The sequence below is a fragment of the Gadus macrocephalus genome, chromosome 6 (assembly GCF_031168955.1).
Source record: "Gadus macrocephalus chromosome 6, ASM3116895v1".
Taxonomy (NCBI): domain Eukaryota; kingdom Metazoa; phylum Chordata; class Actinopteri; order Gadiformes; family Gadidae; genus Gadus; species Gadus macrocephalus.
In genome coordinates this window covers 6,170,164-6,191,979 of record NC_082387.1, presented here as the reverse complement: position 1 = coordinate 6,191,979, position 21,816 = coordinate 6,170,164, and the positions used below count along the sequence as shown (strand labels likewise).

Genomic DNA, 21,816 nt, shown 5'->3' with positions numbered 1-21,816 from the left:
CAGTCACTTCCCAATAATCTATTAAAGGCACCCAGTGCAACTTTATGTAAACATTCAATGAAAAATAAACATTCAATTTCTAGTCTTTTTTACACGTAGTAAGTTTCAATAACTCCATACCATTACATATCGACATTCAAGGAGCAAAGATGAGACGTCGTTGTGTGGTGAGAACTGATAGAAAATCGTAAACAACAACAATCGCCGGTGGGGAGAAGCCATTTTTCCATTGACTGGAAGCCTGCTTTATTTATTGTAGGTTACAAAAAATAAAGAAAATGGCGGCATTGTTGTTGTTATCGATTTTCTATCAGTTCTCACCACACAACGACGTCTCATCTTAGCTGCTTGAATGTCGGTATGTAATGGTATGGAGTTATTGAAACTTACTACGTGTAAAAAAGACTAGAAATTGAATGTTTATTTTTAAGCCTCGAAAGTTGCACTGGGTGCCTTTAACCATGGAAAACAGTCACTTCCCAATTTGTAAACCATTTTAAACCACTAAAGCTGGGATATAGGAGCTCTTTGTCACACATGCTTAATAAGGTCTGTTAATAAGTTCTACTTCTTTACTCAATGTTGAACCTATACACTTTGTTTGTATTATGAGACGATTGACAACTGATGAGATTACTTCTGCTGTACCGCGTTACTTTTGACTTAAATCGCCTGGTGACCTGCACACCTGTGCTGCTTTTACAGATGAGGTCAAGCTGCCCTGGTTCCCAGTTCTGAGTCAACACCAGTTGTCTCTTAAAGAAAAGTACTTTGTTGACTTTCGGTATTTGTACTTTTTGAGGAACTATTGGTTGTGTGGTAATTATAATGAGTACAGTAGAATATAAGACACGAGACAAATATGTCTGTCAGAGCAGAAGGACGTTAAAGAGGAAGTATGCAACATCCAGCCCTCTGTAATACCTCCATGTACCATCAGGTGGCAGTGCAGCCTAATAAGATCATGTTCAATGGGGGAAGCGGTTATAAATCCAACTAAATGAACGCTGTAACATCCTGCCTTATTAACATGAGTGGGCATGATGGGATCCATGTGAAAAGTGAAGCCACTTGATTTCTCATTAGCTGGATAGTGTTATTTTAACAAATGAATTGCGGCCCACTCTTGTCATCATCTGCATCGTGTTGAAGTATCACAACTGGACGAAGACGTTTTCGCAACCGCCCTAGGACATGGGCTCTGCAGCTGTACATCTTAATTCATAATAGTGGACAGACATGAGCTGATTGACAGCTCTAGGAAACCAGCCAACTGGTGGGAAAAGTGAGGGGGAGATCGAGAGATTATATGCACATAGGATTATGCATGAATGTGTGTGTGTGTATGTGTGTGTGGATAGTCATACATGGGGATTTGTGTGTGTGTATACATGCATGTGTGAATGTGTGTGTGTGTGTGTGTGTTTGTTTTTGTGTGTGTGAGAGAGTTGTCAAGATGTACATGTTTCAGAGGGAGAGCACGCAGCCATTGATCCATTCAGATACGGCATCATTTATCTCTGTACATAGGATGTATCTGCTGCACCTTTTGGCTCCGCTCCCTCTCTCCTCTCCCATGTAATCGGGGACAGCAGCCCCTCTCTAATCTTTTTCCGCCCCATACTGCCAAGCGTTTTACAGCATTTTGACTGATTTCCAAAGACCCACTGAACAGTGAGTTCGATGACTATGTAAAACACTGAAGCCACCAAAAGACAGAGTAGACTCTCTTCTTTCATCAGGAACGAACCGTTTGTTTCTACCTTTTTCCGTTCTTGAGTAATCGGCAGTAGAACATACGTTGGTTTCACCAAAAACACCAGTATTTGACCAAAAATGGAGAAAACAAGCTTTTTGTGAAAATAAACTTTTTTTGCTTTAGTGACCCCTTCAAAACCTGAAAAGTGGTTTCCCTCCATAAAACAGCAAAAACAACATTAAGACATGTATTTTGACAGGACAATAATAATTTATTTGCAAATATATAACCAATATATAATATAAAAAAAATAAAATTCTTCAAAATGTCAGTTGTACAATTCTTTCCAGGTATGTATTTCTGTATGTTGTCGCAGCTATATCGAATCCTGTGTGTGTGTGTGTGTGTGTGTGTGTGTGTGTGTGTGTGTGTGTGTGTGTGTGTGTGTGTGTGTGTGTGTGTGTGTGTGTGTGTGTGTCCACCCCTACACAAAATAGTTCAGCTTAGTGTGGTAAGCTGTAAAACACTCCCCTGCGTGCAAGGGGACACGACAGGACTGACACCACATTTTTGTCTCGCTGCGCAGACCCCTGCGAGCACAGACCCTACACCTCCTTGCTCGTCTCCCCTTCTTGCTGGTGGGCATCAGGTGTCTGAGTTTGTGTCTGCCTAGCCCTCCGTCTAGCCTGCTCTCTGGGTCAGTGTTATATGGTGCTCTCGGAGTACGTCGGCCTTCCTCCAAGTCCCCAGACGCCTCAGCCCCCACACCTGCCACTTCCTCCTCCTCCACCTCCTCCTCCTCACACCCCCCCACATGTCGCTTTACTGTCCAGGACTTCACTACCCTGCGAATGAACTCCAAGAGGGTTTTACACTCCCCTGGGTTTCTGGCTCGGTAGAGGACATAGGCGTTAAACATGCATAGTTGGAAGAGATAGGCTACAAACTTCTTTGACCAGTTCAGCGATCTTCGGATGAAGGGATAGTATGCAATATTTTGGTCCAACTTGTCTACCCCATTCATGGATGCATTGTACGCAACAACACACTCTGGCTTGAGCTGAGCAACCTTGTCTCTGTTTCCCCTCCTCCACACTTCAACCCACTGCATGCTAACTTGGTGGCAGGTAGTCACCATCCTCACCAACCGTTTGTCCTGCCATGCTACTACCATCACCCTCTCATTGTGCCGCACAACTTTTTCCCCCACCCCCAAGTCAGTCTTTGTCATCTCGCTGATGATCTGAGGTTCCCCCCTATGTTTCCTCAGTGTTCCACAGACGTTGGTTTGCACTCCCAGTAAACGTTCACACAGTGCTACAGAATTGTAGAAGTTATCCATGAACAATGTATAACCATGACCTGGTAGACGATCAAGGAGAGAGAACACTATCTCTGGCAGAGTACTAGCTTCCCCAACATAAGGACGCATATTGAAGCAGTACCCTGTGGCAGAGTCACACAGTATGTAGGATTTGATTCCATATTTCACAGGCTTTTGTGGGTTATACACCCTGAAAGACAGGCGCCCCCGCCACTGCATCATACCCTCATCAATGCAAATGTTTTGGCCTGGTTGATACAACTCCTTGAACTTTTCCACAATGTAATCCAACACTGGGCGAACTTTGTACATTTTGTCAGATGCATCCTGTGATGCATTATTGTTGAAATGAAGGAACCTCCATATTGTCTGAAATCTGTTCCTTGGCATAGTCTTGCCGAAATGGGGCGTGGCATCTACCTCATCAACACTCCAGTACATTTCAAGGCTAGGCTTTTTGATATATCCAGTGAGTCCAAAGAAAGTTTTCAATTCTGGGACTGACACTGGTTTCCATGCATTTCATCTGCTATATGGCAGATTGTCAGGGTGTGCTTCAAAATATTGACTTGCATATAGGTTGGTCTGATCCACAATATTTTGGAGCAGCTCGTCAGTCAGGAAGAGCGTCAGGAAGTCAGCTGGCAGGTCACTATCCAGCTCCGCAGCAGCCCTCCGGGGTCCAGGGGTTGCAGTGAAGGGGAAATTGTTTGGTTGCCAGCCAGCTTGATGCCAGTCATCCCCGCAACCTCTGCTTGATGCACGACCTGTAAATTATAGAAATATATAAAATTACCATAAAACATATATTTTTATTGCTGCGGTGCGATGTGAAGAATACATTTTTTTACCTTTCTTCTTCGCTTTGTCAATAGGAGTCGGAGCTCTGCTGGATGCACGACCTGTAAATTATAGAAAAATATACAATTAGCCTACAATAAAAAAAAAAGAATTATTGCTGCGGTGTGATGTGAAGAATACATTTGTTTACCTTTCTTCTTCGCAGGATTGGGAGCAGTGGGAGGGGGAGGGGGAGTGGGAGTGCGAGCTCTGCTGGACGCACGATCTGTAAATTGCAACATTGTATCAGTAGGCTACTGGCAACACATACAGTAATGAACTAGTGGGACTAAATTGCGTTCATGTGACGGACTGAAGGAGGAGAGAAGGGGAAAAGTTAGCTCTTACCTCCCTCACGTCTTCCTGGAGACGCATCAGGGGATGAGGCTCTGCTGTTCCCGGTTGACGGCAACCACTCATCTGACGAATCCGGGTCAGGTTCGCTGAATTCATCACCTGCTGAAATACGCCGTGTGGGCCTACTCTCTCTACTTGGCCCGGGTTTTTCGTCAGAGGCTTTATCGCAACCAACCAGCGACACTGAGACACATACTCTGTTCGAGTGTTAGCTGTCTGAAATTTCGCTTACGTTTCGCGGGCGCCATGCTCACTTACTCACAAACCCATTAGGCTACTGCTTCCTCATCTCTGATCCAATTTGGCACAGCGCCCCCGCCCACCTGGCGGCTCAGTTCAGTAGTACATTCTCTGTTTACAAGCCAGATTTTTTGTGACAAGGTGCTCCAGATCGCTCCCCAGCCCGCCCCGTTGAAAAACATAATTGACGTCTATAGACGTCATTGGCAGTCAACGGTTGTATTTAAATTGACGTCTATAGACGTCATTGGCAGCTAATGAGTTAAGACCTACAGCAGAAAGCCTGCTGACGGAGGTGTTGAGAGAGGACTGATATACATGATTCTATCTCTATTTATAAACATATCAGAATATATATAAATATTTACATACATATCTGGACCTGACGACTTATTTCATTCATAAAGTAGTTTAGAGAGAGATCTCCAGGGCAGGCCCCAATTTGATTGTACCTGCCATTCGAAAGGAAGTAGTTATGCCATGGGTTACGAGGAGTTAATCACCTGTCAATCAAGCCTCCTCAAGCAAGCCCACACCATTGAGGTTCGAAGTACTTTTTTTTTTTTTTTTTTTACAGGGCATCCAATTATGCAGATAAAGGCAAGGAGTAGCCCAGCTGAAGGGGAGGGTGGAGTCGAGGAAGAGGAGGAGGAGATGATGAAAAAATAAGAATAAGGGGGAGAAGAGGAAGACTAAGAAGGAGGTGGAGGTGGAGGAGGTGAGCAATAAACCAATAGCTAAGATGGTTTAAGACAATGAGAAAATACATTAAAGATAGAGGACAGTATGCAAAGCTAGCTATGCTGGCTCCTATCTGACACTAAGCAGCTGAAATGGCCATCACAGTCAATAGAGGTCTTAATGTGCTCCAAACAATTACGATGTCCAGAGGAGAGCAGAGTGCATATAGGATATTAACCCAAGTCACCTGCTCTATCTGCTGCCTTGATTAAATCATCCTCTCATGCCCATTTTTATGTAGGCACATATACACACACACACACACACGCACACGCACACGCACACAAACACACACACACACACGTACACAGGCCACTGTCACGTCAATTAGTATTAATTAGGTTTGCATGCAGAGAAGTCATGGTTTGAGTGCATTATGTATACACATGCAGAGACACACTCACTCTCAAACACACACACACACACACACACACACACACACACACACACACACACACACGCACACGCACACGCACACACACACACTCATGTAAAATGGATGCAGTGCAGCAATGAGCCCGGTAAAACAGTGGCCGAGCCGAAGTTGGATGTGTCTGTCAGTTGGATATATATTATATATATTAAATCACAACACACCCCAGCTCCACTCATAATTATCGATGGATTCCCAGTACCCTTCTCCTCCAAAGTCAAGAGCCTCGGCGTCATCCTGGACAACACCCTCTCATTCGCACCCCATATTCACAACATCACCCGGACTGCATTCTTCCACCTCCGCAACATCGCCAGACTCCGCCCATCACTGACCCAATCCAGCACTGAAATCCTAGTTCACTCATTTGTCACATCACGCATAGACTACTGCAACGCCCTCCTCACCGGACTCCCCACCAAACTCATCAACAGACTGCAGATCATTCAGAACTCAGCCGCCCGGATCATCACCCGCACCAAATCATCTGACCACATCACCCCTGTCCTCATTCAACTTCACTGGCTCCCAGTACACTACCGTATCCAATACAAAACCCTACTCCTCACCTACAAAGCTCTCCACAACCTAGCCCCCAGTTATCTCTGCGACCTCCTCCAAGAATACACTCCCTCCCGCTCCCTCCGCTCAACCTCTGCTGGACTACTATGTATCCCCACATCACGACTCACTACAATGGGTGCCCGGTCATTCAGCTGTTCAGCACCCAGGCTCTGGAACTCCCTCCCCCCACACATAAAACAGTCAGACACCATTACAACCTTCAAGTCACAACTCAAAACTCACCTGTTCAAACTCGCACACAACGTCTAACTGATCACTGTTTTGATTGTTTTTTGTTTTTTTGTTTTTTATCGTTTTTGTTTTATTTATTTATTATTGCTTATGTTTATTTATTTATTTTTTTCCACAATGTCTTGTTTTTTAAAAAATTTATGATGACTATATGCTCTGTAAGGTGACCTTGGGTGTCTTGAAAGGCGCCTCTAAATTAAATGTATTATTATTATTATTATTATTATATATATGTGTGTTGGAGAGAGAAGGAGATTGAAAAACAGCAGGAGGTGGTAAGAAGGTGACAGACTGATGGTGGCATGGGATCTAAAGTGGAGTAACAGTGGCGCCTTGATCTGACCTCACTGCTGTATCGAGCGGATTGATGTCCTGCGTTCTGATGGGTGCTCAGAACACAGCCTCAGCCACTCCCAACAACCCGCCCGCCCTCTTAGTTTCAAATCAAGGGAGGCCATCAATGCTCTCTCCATCAAAAACAGTTAATTAATTAATGGTCTGAAACCCCAATGAGGCTTCTTCAACATATCTAATTATACTAACCGTGCCTGTGTGTGTGTGCCTGTGGGTATGTGCATGCTTGTGGGTGTGTGTATGTGTTTGGCTGTGTGTTTGTGTGTATACTTGTGTCTCATGGTGTGAATCCGTATACGGTCATTTTTCAGAAAGAGGTAGAAGATGGACTGTCTGGGAAAATGATGTTAGCCCATCAGTAGCCTGTCAAGCCTTTCCAAAGACACACATGCAACCCTTCCCCCACACACACAAACACACGCACGCACGCACGCACGCACGCACGCACGCACGCACGCACGCACGCACGCACGCACGCACGCACGCACGCACGCACGCACGCACGCACGCACGCACGCACGCACGCACGCACGCACGCACGCACGCACACACACACACACACACACACACACACACACACACACACACACACACACACACACACACACACACACACACACACACACACACACACACACACACACTGTCAAAATCCCATGCCACATCTTTACAGAGTTGGCATGGGAATTTTGAGTTAGTGTTGCCTGCATTTAGGGAGAACTCCTAAGCATGCACCCTTGCATGATACAGAAGGCAGACGTTTACAAAATACATTTATCCATCTGCTTGTTTAATGTCAAACCTTCATGACAGCTGTACACAAAATTGAAATAAATCTGATTAACCAGGTTATGAGGACAAAATGAAATAAAATCGGACTTTCATTGTGCTAACGTTATTTCTTTGTCATGGTTTGCAAGCGTCTCGTTTCTGCAATACAGAATCAGCTTGATCAGAGTTTATCTGTTTTGGCCATTTCTACTTGCTGCTGCTGGCCCCTGTTAACAGCTCCTGGACTTGGACCTCTGCTGACTGACTTATACTGTCGGCTTTGCCTGAAGCACACAGTAGAAACAGAAACTTAACCTTGAATAACCTTCTTTTATGTTCTTTTTGACTGCATGGTACAATATTTTTTTAAGAATACCACTCAAATGTAATCCAGTAGACAAAGAATCTGAAAGGAAAAAATGCTGTTAATGGGAGAGATTCCAGAGACTTCCTTAAAGAGAAAGAGCGAAATCGATTTCAAATCTGCTTTTGCCGACAAGGATACGTCAATATGCAACATGTTTGTGTTCAATTTGAGGTTATTGGAGTGGTTGTCACAGCTCACCGCTGGACGCCTGGGCTCCAAAATCGCCAATTTCTCTTCTGTCTCTGTACCTGCCTGCTTTATTTCCCTCCGTTACGGATCATAGAAAACCGGGGAGACCGAACTTTCCAAATCTAATATAGAGAAAATGCATGACCACATGGCCCTGGGTGGTAAAGCGAAAGACGGGAGACAGAGACCATTTGTGTCGTTGTAAACCTGCATTTTCTCTCCAACCGATGTGTGTGTGTGTGTGTGTGTGTGTGTGTGTGTGTGTGTGTGTGTGTGTGTGTGTGTGTGTGTGTGTGTGTGTGTACGGACTCCCCTCCCTAGAAAGAAAAGAAAAGATAGGATCCGCTTCTCTCAGAGAAGAAATGAGGTTGGAGAATCTGATGGTGCGCTGTTTGTTTCCCCAAATGAAAGTGTCCCCCTCCTCTCTGGAAGAGGATATAGCTGTGGTGGGGCTGTGTAGAGGTGTGTGGTGAGAAGCCATCAGACACACCTAGCGCACCGGGTATGGCTGGGGGTGGGGTGGGGGCGACGAGAGCGAGACAGGATACAAATAATTTGTGGGATGAAATCAGGTATGCAATTTGAATACCTGCTGAAATAAATAAATAAATAGTCTTCAATGCCGAAAGATACAGGCGGAGTAATTCGATTTTAAACAACAACAGTTGTTGGAGCCATTTGATATTTATGTTGCAAATGTGATTAGGATTGGTAACACTATTGAAATAATTATAATATTTAAGTTCATGTAATATGGTTTAATAGTTATGGTCTTATTTATGGTCTACAATTACCCAATTCTATGTGTGAAAAATTATTGACTGCCGTGTTCTATCTGGCCTATTGAGCGTGACGTCTGACGTTCTGACTGGCAGATGTCAAATATATAGATGGGCTACCTATGACCAGGGAGAGCGGAAGTGGCAAACAATTTTTCAACCGCGTGAATGCGATAGGGACATGTTATATTGACTAAGAAGAAATAAATAAACCTATAATTTACGACGCGCGTTGTCCGATTGTCTCCGCTCCCAGAAGTGGCCGCTGGAAAGCTGCCACTACATTAAGTTGAAAAATTGCCCATCCGAAACGTTGGACAAAGGAAACTGATGGATTGTATCTTTGAGCTGTGGTTGGAAATACGCTGGAACACATTCAGCATCAACTTGCTTCTTCGTGAGTAACCCGGCGAATTCCATTGTAGTCAGAGACCCATGATACGATCAGACATTAGGGGAGACCGAAATGTTTGATGGGACAATCCGAATTGCGCAATCAAGACCCATACGATCAGACATCAGGAGAGAGACTGAATTGTTTGATGGGACAATCCGGATTGCGCTATCAAGACCCATACGATCAGACATCAGGAAAGACTGAAATGTTTGATGGGACAATTCGAATTGCGCGATCGCAGGAAAGAAGCATATAAGCGATCACTGTGTTGTCTCTCCTGGCACTCATTTAATATTCTTACATTGATTTCTTAAATATGTAAAAACGGATGTGAATAATTACTTTACAGTTAAAATAAGCCAATGTATAAATTCATATTATTTGCCGTTTTAGGTTTGCGATTATATCACTTCCGGTTTAGTCACTTCCTGTGACGTCATTTCATGTTAAAAATCTTACCTCTGTAGAAGGAATGGCAGACCTGTGCATCTTCTGATTGTAATCCGCTAGCATCCACATGAAAGCATCTAAGAGGCAATGCCGTAAGTTTGTTTAATCAATGCAAGACATGTTTAAGATAATATATTAGAGTGGATTTAGTTAAAAATAATGTTTGATGTGTTGTTAAAAACGTTTTGGTTAGCAATTGTGTACAAACTAAAATCAATGCAATTGGCATCAGAATGTCTTCATACAGTGTTAGACAGTTTATATTATTATTTACAACTATGTACAACATGCTGTTTAGTCAAATGTACATTCAGTATTTTTGTATTATTTTATTTGCAGTTTTCACCGTCTGTTAATGAGGAATTGTGACAGTAAATGGTCAACCTTACTACGACTCTGTCTTCATTGGCTACGGTTTAACTCGGTGTTAAGTCAGAGTTACAACACACTGCACGAGAACACTACAATCACTGAGATCCCGACGTGTTAATTCAACGTGGACACTCTTAAGAATATTGCTTATGACAGACTAAAGACTTCAATGACTAAGCATAACCTGCAATAAATCTACAAAATAATTACGACTTTGCAAATGAATAAATTATGTGCGCAACACTAAACAGACGGCAAGAATTAAAGGAATTAAAGAAATTAAGACGCTGTTCATTTGTTTGTTGATGCGACGTGGGAAAGTAATAATTATTTATAAAACAAAATAAAATAACCGAGATCATGTCTGAGGAAGAGACGGCCATAGGCCCAGACACGGGTGAGCAACATCACTTACATGGGATTAAAGAGCTCAGCGCAACTCGTCGTGGCAAACTTGGGCACTGCACTCGAAAAATGAATGAGATTAATAATGACATAAGATTTGGTAGAGGAGATGCTGTTGCTGTGAAAGCACAATTGGAAGAGTTTCACAAAATATTGAAGACATTTAAAACATCTCATGAATCAGTTCAAATGCTTTTATCTGATGACGTGAAAGAAAATGAAAATGTTGACTGGTATGAACCGAAGATAACAAAGTTTAATGACTTTATTTGCCAAACCGAGATATGGTTAAGGCGTCAGCAAGACCCACAATCACCTGATGATGTGCATGATAGTGTGTCAATGGTATCTAAGAGTAGTTCAAAAGCATCAGCTCATTCTGCACGAATTAAAATTGCTGTGGATAAAGCTGGTTTGCTGGCCAGAGCTAAGTCATTGAGAGAGAAACACGAAATGGAAAAGCTTAAATTGCGAGCTAAAATGGAAGCATTTCAACTAAGAGAGGATCTTGCTGTCACAAATGCCAAACTACAGGCCATAGAAGAAATTGATCCAACTGAATCAACAGCAGGAACAGCTTTCAGACCTGAGGATGGTATGAACGCTTATCTGGAGAAATATATGGAGAAATCACACAGAACGGAGGAACCAATTTCCGAATCAGTGGAAAGCAGCAGAGATGCAGGGATATCTCAGCCGGATTTCGTGGATCTGGGAGCAGTACCTAAAACACCATTACAGAGGGCTATGCGTGGCGGCCTAGCCCAGAAATCAATGGCAGTACCGCAAACAACCACTGCTGCAACAACTAGGCTCAACTTATCAAGCGGAGGCACTAGAACTACTTTGACTCAACCAAGAAGAGCACAATCTACTCCGGGAAGAGAACCATTAGAACCCCTAGATAACTCAGACTTGACAAATCTGCTTGTATCTGTTGTAGCTCAATCAGCACTTCCAAAGAAGGAAGTTCCCGTGTTCAATGGTGACCCCCTGGAATTTCAGTTGTTCATGCAAGCAATCAAATACAACATAGAAGATAAGACTGACAGTAATGAAGACCGACTTTACTTTTTGGAACAATACACGGTCGGACAACCAAAATAACTTGTCAGAAGCTGTTTCCACATGGACGCTGCGGAAGGTTATGCTGAAGCCAAGCGCCTGCTCAAGCGACACTTTGGCAATGACTTTAGAATCACGACTGCCTATATGGAGAAGGCCTTAAACTGGACTGTAATCAGACCAGATGACGGAAAGGCACTTTACAGTTATGCATTATATTTAAGAAGTTGCTGTAATGCTGCCCAAAACCTTCAATACATGTCGGAACTTGACTTGCAATCCAACATGAAACAAATAGTCTCCAAGCTCCCATACAAACTCAGAGAGAGATGGAGAACAGTGGTATGTGACATTATGGAACAAACACAACAGAGGCCTAAATTCAATGATCTCGTCAGATTCATTGAGAAACAGTCCCGAATATTGCAGGATCCGGTCTTTGGCGACATTCAAGACGTTCACAGAGAAGCAAAGGTGAGAGCACCTACAGTGAACCTTCCCTATAGAAAATCTGCCGGCAAGCAGAGCTTTCTCACTGCAGTTTCTCCAGTCACCACTAATGCTGTTGCAAAAGCCAATGTAAAAGAAAAGATAGATCAATTTAGAAATCTCACTCCTTTCAATGAATGTTATGCTTTTTCCGAACCCTGTGTTTACTGTAAGAGAGAGCATGCAATGGAAAGATGTGAAGCAATGTCAAAACTCCCACACAAAGAGAAAATTGAATTTCTAAAGAAACATGGATTTTGTTTTGCCTGTTTGACAAAAGGACATCTCAGCAAAACATGTAAGTAACGCCTGACATGCCACTCATGTGATAAGAAACACCCAACACTCTTACACATCGAAAACTGGCCAGCAGATGGCGCCATAGACACTAAAGCACCTGTAGTAGCCACGAACAATAATAGTGGTGGCACAGCCGTTCAAGCCAACTCTGTCACAGTTACCCTGCCACCAACCGACCAAACAGAGGCCGGCAATACAGACCACAAATTGGCAATTGTACCCGTGATAGTGAAGGCGACCAAAGGTAGTCATTCCATAAAAACATATGCATTCCTGGATCCCGGGAGTTCCGCTACCTTCTGTACAGAAAAACTAATGGAGGAACTGTCTGTCAGAGGGAGGAAAACAGAAATTCTGCTTCAAACCATGTGTTATGAAAAGCCAGTAAAGACCTTCAGATTGGGTGGACTGGAAGTAAGCAGCCTTGATGGCAAAGACTTCATCAAACTCCCAGAGGTCTTTACACAATGCACTATTCCTGTAAGTGATAAGAACATCCCGAGAGAAGAAGATCTCAAACAATGGCCTTACCTAAATGAGGTCAAACTGAACTCCATTGAAGCAGACGTGAGTCTGTTGATTGGAATGAACATCCCCAAAGCCATGGAACCACTCAAGGTCATCAACAGCCAGGACAATGGCCCGTATGCTGTCCTGACAAACCTTGGGTGGATAGTTAATGGCCCACTGGGAATTAGCTCACACGTAAACAAACATGGACGACCTCAAATAATGACAAACAGAATATCAGTGGCTCGCTTGGGCGATCTTCTGATCCAACAGTACAATCAAGACTTCCCCGAATTGAGCTATGAGGAGAAAGACGAACATTCATTCGAAGATAAAAGATTTCTGCAAATCATGAAAGAATCTTTAAGAAAAATAGACGGTCATTATGAAATCCGACTTCCTTTCCGTAAGGATGATCTTCGTATGCCAAATAATAGGCAAATGGCTGAACAAAGAGCATATGGCCTTAAGAAAAGACTCGAGAAGGATGAGTCATTTAAAAAGGATTACGTGTGCTTCATGAACGATGTCTTATCGAAAGGACATGCAGAGATGGTATCCGAAGAACAGCTCCACCGGACTGATGGGAGACTCTGGTACATTCCCCACCACGGAGTGTACCACAAACGTAAAAAAACAATCCGGGTGGTCTTCGACTGTACTTCGGCCTACAGAGGTACCTCTTTGAACTCAGAGTTATTGCAAGGCCCAGACCTTATAAACACCTTGCTAGGTGTACTTCTGAAGTTCAGACAGGAACGAGTAGCTGTGATGGGTGACATCGAAGGAATGTTCCACCAAGTGAAGGTTCCTGCAACGGATGTGGACTTTCTGAGGTTCTTGTGGTGGCCAGGTGGCGACACTACCCAAGCACTGAGGGAATTTCGAATGACTGTGCATCTATTCGGTGCAGTTTCATCTCCCAGCTGTGCAAATTTTGCCCTCAAGCAGACAGCTGAGGATAATGAAGGGAAAGCTGATAGCTCAGCACTGAACACAATTCGTCACAATTTCTATGTGGATGACTGTGTTAAATCAGTTCCAGATGAAAACCCATTCTCCCACCCGGGCTCTTTTCCAAGCAGGATAGCTACTCTAGAAGAAGGTGGAAACAGGTTCAGTACCTTTCAGACCTCTTCTGGAAAAGATGGACACGGGAGTATCTCCCGCTAATGCAGGAGAGACAAAAATGGAATGAGGTCAAAAGAAATCTGAAACCTGGAGATATAGTACTGATCATAGATGAGACCTCTCCACGAAACTCCTGGCCTATGGGACGTATCATGGAAACCTTTCCAGACGCAAAGGGTTTTGTGCGTCGTGTCAAAATAAAAACTCAGACAAACATCTTGGAAAGACCTATTACCAAGCTGTGTCTTCTCAAAGACATGTCCTGACTGACCATCTTACTGACCCGACTGACTGACTTACACACTGACACACACCACACTACACTGCTAACAAACATGACATTTATTTTGATAAAATACTGAAATCCTTTTCTAGTATATTTCACTTTTGAACGAGCAAAGAATACATATGAATTTATTGGATACTTACCTGTTGATGTTTATGGAAAAAAATGAAATGTATTAATGTGAAATTATATGATTTTGGCTATCGAAAGGACTATTGAATGTACTATCGAAAGGACTATTGGAATATTTTTTGAGAAAGGACTCTGAATTCCCCTTGATTTTTATAAGGGGTTATATTTTTGAAAGAAGAAAGCCTTTTCTGGCTGGACTTTTCATGAACTATTGAAACAAATATGTGAAAAAAGAAAAAGAAAAAAAAATGTGAAACATGAATAATATTGCAATGGACTTTTGAACTGTGTGGCTCCCATGAATATCTTGTTATGAATTGCCTTATTATGGCCAATTAGAGGCCGGAGTGTTGGAGCCATTTGATATTTATGTTGCAAATGTGATTAGGATTGGTAACACTATTGAAATAATTATAATATTTAAGTTCATGTAATATGGTTTAATAGTTATGGTCTTATTTATGGTCTACAATTACCCAATTCTATGTGTGAAAAATTATTGACTGCCGTGTTCTATCTGGCCTATTGAGCGTGACGTCTGACGTTCTGACTGGCAGATGTCAAATATATAGATGGGCTACCTATGACCAGGGAGAGCGGAAGTGGCAAACAATTTTTCAACCGCGTGAATGCGATAGGGACATGTTATATTGACTAAGAAGAAATAAATAAACCTATAATTTACGACGCGCGTTGTCCGATTGTCTCCGCTCCCAGAAGTGGCCGCTGGAAAGCTGCCACTACAACAGTCCTAGGCCCACAAAAAACAAAACAAAACAAAAAAATTAACTACGAGCCCATAGTACTAGGCCCCCCCGTCAACAATTGCTCCTTCCACCCCCCCCCCCCCCCCCCCCCGTCAACAATTCAGCGCAGGGGGGCCCATCAGTACCTAAGTACGCCAAACGGCTTGAGCATACACTATTTAGCTGAATGCAAGGGCTCTGTTTCCAATGTGCTGCCTTGGTGTGGATGTAATTCAAAGAATTTAGTCCCGCAGACATTAATACCGAGCCACAAATTAAATTGTCTTGATGAAATGACACATTGATAAGGATATCTGCTTCTCTCTTTCTCTTTAACCCCTCAACCCTTTTTACTTTTTTTACTTTTTCTTAAGCTTATTTTTTTCAATTTGCCATCCTTCTCTTTCCCTCTTATTTCCCTCTCTCCTCTCTATCTTCTCTCTAGCCATCCCAGGGATTAGAGACCAGTCATCAGCTCATTAAAGCTTGTGTTTAGTAATTAGAATTAGTGTATTAGAGTTAGGAGGATTTGAGGCTGATTATGAGGAAGGAAAACTGTAATACAACACACACCCCCATGGGGTTTTCTATAATTCCACTGCAATCCATTACTTTCCAAACACACAGTGGAACAGACCACACGCCTTCCACTGATGAGACTGTTCATAGCAATTCGTTGTGGTGGTGGTATTTCTTAGTGTGTGTGTGTGTGTGTGTGTGTGTGTGTGTGTGTGTGTGTGTGGGTGTGTGTCTGTGTGTGTGTGTGTATTGGGTACAGAGTTCATGGAATCTGTGAATAAGTAGATCTGTGTAACCATCTTATCTCCAGTATCTGCTCTCCTCTTTGCAGTGAACAGAGACTTTTCCTCTTGATTAAAAATAAATGTCCTCCCTTATGCTCCCTGTCACTTCTCACTACTCTAGCTTTCCTATCTCTCTCTCTCTCTCTCTCTCTCTCTCTCTCTCTCTCTCTCTCTCTCTCTCTCTCTCTCTCTCTCCTCCAATTACTTTCCCTCTCTCTCTCCCTTGCAGTCTCTCACTCTCTTTCTTTCCCACTCCTTCTTTCTCCTGTTTCATTACCTTTCTTTCTTGCTCCCTTTCTCTCTCTCTCCCTTGCTCTCTTTCACTCTCTCGCTTTCTCTCCCTTTCTCTCTCTCTTGCTTTCCTTCTCTCTCTCTTCTTCTGTCACTGTTTCCTCCATTTTTTTTTTCACACACACACACACACACACACACACACATGCACAAACGCAACAGGATCTTTTCTCTTTCTGCACAAATTTCATCAAAGGCCTCCTCCCAGGTAACACCAACTCAGATCTCATTAAGGGCTTCTAAGCTCTACTTCTGGAAGTGTGCAGACACACACATACACACATACTCACACACACAAGCCTCACATGCACATGCACACATGCTTCCAGGTGTGTGTGTGTGTATGTGTGTGTGTGTGTGTGTGTGTGTGTGTGTGTGTGTGTGTGTGTGTGTGTCAGTGTGTGCGTCCATCTCTGTCCTGTCCGATCGTACATTAACCCAGGGTCTTACCGTCTCCGACACCCCATTAACACCCATTACATCTTATTACCATCCCATTGCTCGTTATCGCGGCTGCCGGATCACACTTCCTAAACTGACTGAGCGATGCATCTTGCCGTCTGTCAAGCCCCAAACCCTCCGCCCCCTCACTCTCTAAACAACCAATGTGTGTGTCCCCACAACGCCAGCCACCGCAGCACTTCTGTAGCAGCTGCTACAAGACCCCAGACTCAGCGTCGATTGATCTGATCCAAAGAAGGGCTCACGGGTCAGACTGAGGCACCCCCGTGGGGCGGGAGGAGGGGAGGGCAGAGAGGGGAGGGATAGAAAGGAAGGGAGGGAGGCGAGGGGAGGGAGGGCAGCTCTTATTAAACATGTCAGGGGGAAAGATTCAGCAGCGTGTGGTAACACATGGATGAATTATGGATTCACCACCGCCAGGACTTCTGTACCACAGTGGGATTTGATGTCAGCGGGGATTAGAGAGAGTGCCATCCGATAGAGAGACACCGTGAGAGAGATAGACAGAGGGGGATGGGCGTGGAGAGGAAGATGAAAAATCAGAGAATGGACATTTCTGGAAGAAAGAGAAGCCATTTGACAGGATTTGTGGAGTCCTGTTTTTTCCCTCTACATTTCATACACTTGGATACGGAAAAATATATACTTTAGATGCTGAGGCAGACTACAATGTAGAACTAGGCTGCTCAATGGAGAACACACCTCACAGTAATGTTGATGCCATGCATTGCTGTTAAGCACTTGACAACCATCAATAATAAAGTAATGAAAAAAGATCTCCACTTTGTAATCAGTCAAGGTACTTTAGAGATACTTGCCTGCACAGCACTTGTGCTGTTACTCCAATGTTCATTGAATTCTATGATTGTTCTCACTTAGTTAGTCGCTTGGATGAAGTGGTCCACTCAAGTACTACTGAATGTAAATGCTTGAATACTAATTACCAATGTGAGTACTGGGATTTTATCTTTAAGGTGTAAATTCTTTCATTAACCAATTAGGACATGATCATGTTAACAAACTGGGAATTGGGTTTGAAATGCATTGCAGACTGCAGTTACATGCTTCAGACTGCAACATCCTTTTCAGGGTTCTTACCAAAGATTATTGCTCTGCTTATTCTAATTAGGAACTCTATTAAGCTTAATGTTCTACTGTGCTCTGCTCTGAATAGGTGTGTGTGCTATGTGGCTGCTTATAGGGGTGTATATTTGGGAGAGGAAGACAGCCCGACAGAGGCAGAGAAATAAGATAGAAAGTAATGAGAAAGTGTGTGTTTGTGTGTGTGTGTGTGTGTGTGTGTGTGAGCAAGTAATGTTTTTAACAAGAAAAGATTGGATCAGACCAAGTAACTTTACAGGCCCTTTGTTAGGGTTACAGAACGAGAGGGCCCAAATGCTTGACACAGAGGAGCTGAGATGGGGTGGAAAGGAAGGTGGGTTTATTGGGCAAGGAGTAACGACAAGCCAGACACCAAATGACGTAATCTGATGTAACGAACGAATCAAAACGAACGAATCAAATAAACGAATCGTTATAGTGAACCGAACTGAAAGAACTAGTTCCCGGAAAAGAATCATTTTGCCCATCCCTAGTAGGCAGTCAGGCAGGCAGGGGCTCGGTGGTAGGCGGGTGGTCAGGCAGGCAGGGGCTCGGCAACAGGGAGTCAGGGCGACGAACGGAGAACTACAAATGGAGGAAACTGTACACGCTGAAATAAACGAACTGACGTCCGCGTCATGGTTGGCCACCAGATACGCTGACGGAGGAAGTACAAGGTACGAGTGATACCTGGGTGGCAGGTTAGCCAGGAGGAATGCTTCCAGGCCAATACCCTGGACCGTACCGCGTAAGGGACGAACAAGCGGTTAGGGGGACCGGTTAAGGGGTCTGGCTGCTGTCCCTGCGCAAGACGTACTGCGGACTCCAACTCCCAAGTGAGAGAGGCGAACAGGCAAGCGGGGGGCAGGATGGTTTCGGGGTCAGTACGGGGGTCTTCAGGGGAGTACAGGCGGGACATGGCATCCGGCTTAACGTTCTGGGAGCCGGGACGATAGGTGAGGGAGAAGTTGAACCGACCAAAGTATAGGGCCCACCTGGCCTTTCGGGAGTTCAGCCTCTTTGCTGACTGGATGTAAGCCAAGTTGCGGTGGTCGGTCCAAACGATGTCTCCACTCTTCTAAGGCGAGTTTGACAGCCAAGAGTTCGCGGTTGCTGACGTCATAATTTCGCTCAGGCGGAGAAAGCCTACAGGAGAAGAAGGCACAGGGGTGAAGCTTGTGGTTGGATGAGGTTGGATGAGAATGGGGGCGGATATGAAGCGCCGTTTGAGGCCCTGGAAGGCGGTCTCGGAGGATGATTCGTCAATGTAGACGAAGACGGTGTGGTTCAACATGTCCCGGAGGACATCATTCACCAGAGACTGGAAGACAGCGGGGGCATTGGTTAGACCGAAGGGCATGACTAGGTACTCGTAGTGGCCTAGTGGGGTGTTGAACGCGGTCTTCCACTCGTCTCCCGCCCGGATACGGACCAAGTGATTGGCGTTGCGCAGATCCAACTTTGAGAAGACGGAGGCTCCGTGGAGGGGGACGAAGGCGGAACTGATGAGGGGCAAGGGGTACTTGTTCTTTACCGTGATGTCGTTCAGGCCACGGTAGTCGATGCAGGGACGCAGTGAGCCATCCTTCTTGCTGACAAAGAAGAAACCCGCTCCCACAGGTGAGGAGGATGGACGGATGATTCCAGCGGCGAGAGACTCCCCAATGTACTCCTCCATTGACTCCCGTTCGGGACGAGAGAGGTTGAACAGACGGCTGCCAGGGAGGGGAGCTCCGGGAAGGAGGTCAATAGCGCATCATAAGGACGGTGGGGGGGCAAGGAAAAGACTGCCCCAAGGTCGTGGTACTCCTCCGGTACGGAGGACAGGTTAGGAGGTGCGGCAGCGGGCTCAAGTTCTGGCGCCCGAGGAGACTGAGCGGACCGCAATCACTGGGACAGACAGTGTGTACTCCACGACATGACTCGACCCGTTCTCCAATCGACCTGGGGGTTGTGCATCTGGAACCAGGGATAACCCAGAACTACAGGGGAGAAGGGCCTGGTAATCACCAGAAGAGAGATTGACTCGTGGTGATTCCCCGAAACGAGCAGGTTAACCGGAACGGCACGGCGCTCCACCCGCGTGAGTGTCCTCCCGTCTAGTGCCTGGGTCTCGATCGGAAGGTCAAGAGGAACGGTGTCGATCCCCCATCGACGAACCAAATCCCGATCAATAAAGCTCTCATCAGCTCCGGAGTCCAGGAGGATAGAGAGCGAGAGGGTTTGATCCTTCCACAGGAGGACCACCTCCAGGGGAGGACGGGAGACCGAGGGATTACGGGAGCGGCTCGCCAGGATCCCTCGGTTCCCTCTCCTCGGGGGAGAGATGAGCGCGTCCAATCTGCATGGGCTCGGGGGAGCGTGTCCGTTCGTTGCGGGGTGGCACGGGAAACGAAAGAGGCCGGGGAGCTGCAGGCGGCTCGAAAGAGGAAGTGGAGGCCGAGTGTTGACCCCTCTCTCTACGGTGTTTGGGTAAGCGATTTTCCACCCGTATAGCGAGAAAGATCAAATGGTCCAAATCCGAGGCCTCCTCCCGAGAGGTCAACTGGTATTTAATGTCGCTGCTAAGTGCATTCAGAAAAAACCCCTGCAGAGCCTCCTCGTTCCAACCGCTCTCAGCCGCGAGGGTTCGGAACTCGACCGCAAAGGAGGCGACGCTGCGGGATCCCTGGCGGAGATGCAGGAGACGTTGGGAGGCCTCCCTGCCCCGGACCGGGTGGTCGAAAACCTTTCGCATCTCCTCGGTGAAGGCGGAGTAGTCGGAGCAGACCGCGGAACCGCGTTCCCACACGGCCGCCGCCCAAGCGAGAGCCTCCCCTCGCAAAGAGCCGATCAGGTAGGCGATCCGAGATTTCTCCGTAGGGTAAGTCTGGGGCTGCAACTCGAATACCAGGGAGCACTGGAGCAGGAATGACCGACAGGATCCTAGGTCCCCCTCGTAGCGCTCGGGGGCTGGAATGAACGGTTCCCGGGGGGAAGCCGATGTACCGATGGGTGGGAATGGGGGCGGCGAGGGGGCGGGGGGCCTGGAGTGGACAGCTTGGTTCAACTCACGGAGAGTGGAGGTGACCTCCTGCAGGACCTGGTCATGTTGGCCCAGAAGGGTCCCTTGGCGGGAGATCATTTGGCGGAAAGCCTCTGCGTCAGCTGGGTCCATGCTGGCCAGTTCGTACTGTTAGGGTTACAGAACGAGAGGGCCCAAACGCTTGACACAGAGGAGCTGAGACGGGGTGGAAAGGAAGGTGGGTTTATTGGGCAAGGAGTAACAACAAGCCGGGGCTAGGCAAGCGGGTGAGGGTTCGGTAACAGGTAGGCAGTCAGGCAGGCAGGGGCTCGGCGGTAGGCGGGTAGTCAGGGAGGTGGGGATTCGGTAACGGGCAGGCAGTCAGGCTGGCAGGGGCTCGGCGGTAGGCGGGTAGTCAGGCATGCAGGGGCTCGGCGGTAGGCGGGTAGTCAGGCAGGCAGGGGCTCGGCAACAGGGAGTCAGGGTGACGAACGGAGAACTACAAACGGAGGAAAAAGGGTTACTGGAGGACAGGGGAAACGGGCTAGACTTGAGATAACGCTGGTAGGACCGATACTAACTGTGTAGTGGTAAACGACGAACTGGCGCCGGCAGATTGGAGATCCCCGGCTGTAGTAGGGAACGGTGATCGTAGATTGCAGACAGGTGTGTAGAGGGAGTGAGGACCAGTGGCGCCAAGCGGCCACTAGATGGACCGTGTGGCAGGACGTGGCGTAACACCCTTCATTGGCACCAGCAGAGCAAGGGTCACGACAGAGACGCCACTGTAAATCTAAAAAAAAAACAGCACATGAAGGAGAAGGGGAGAGCTAGAGAGATAAAGAGAGAGAGGGAGGATGGAGAGTGAGAGAGCAGGCAAGATTGACATCGAGAGAGAGAGAGAGAGAGAGAGAGAGAGAGGGAAAGTGAGGGAGCAGGCAAGATTTGACATAGAGAGAGAG

At 45.8% G+C, this 21,816-nt stretch overlaps 1 protein-coding gene across 1 annotated transcript; it reads right to left on the bottom strand.

Annotated features, from left to right (window-relative positions):
• Positions 1-2,038: 2,038 nt before the first annotated feature.
• LOC132459264 (piggyBac transposable element-derived protein 4-like) lies at positions 2,039-3,948 on the bottom strand. Its single transcript, XM_060053665.1, has 2 exons — positions 3,875-3,948; positions 2,039-3,790 (listed from the first exon to the last, which is right to left on the bottom strand). Exon 2 carries the CDS (start codon positions 3,462-3,464, stop codon positions 2,184-2,186), a length of 1,281 nt encoding a protein of 426 aa, XP_059909648.1. The 5' UTR covers positions 3,465-3,790; positions 3,875-3,948; the 3' UTR covers positions 2,039-2,183.
• Between the last annotated feature and the right edge of the window lie 17,868 nt (positions 3,949-21,816).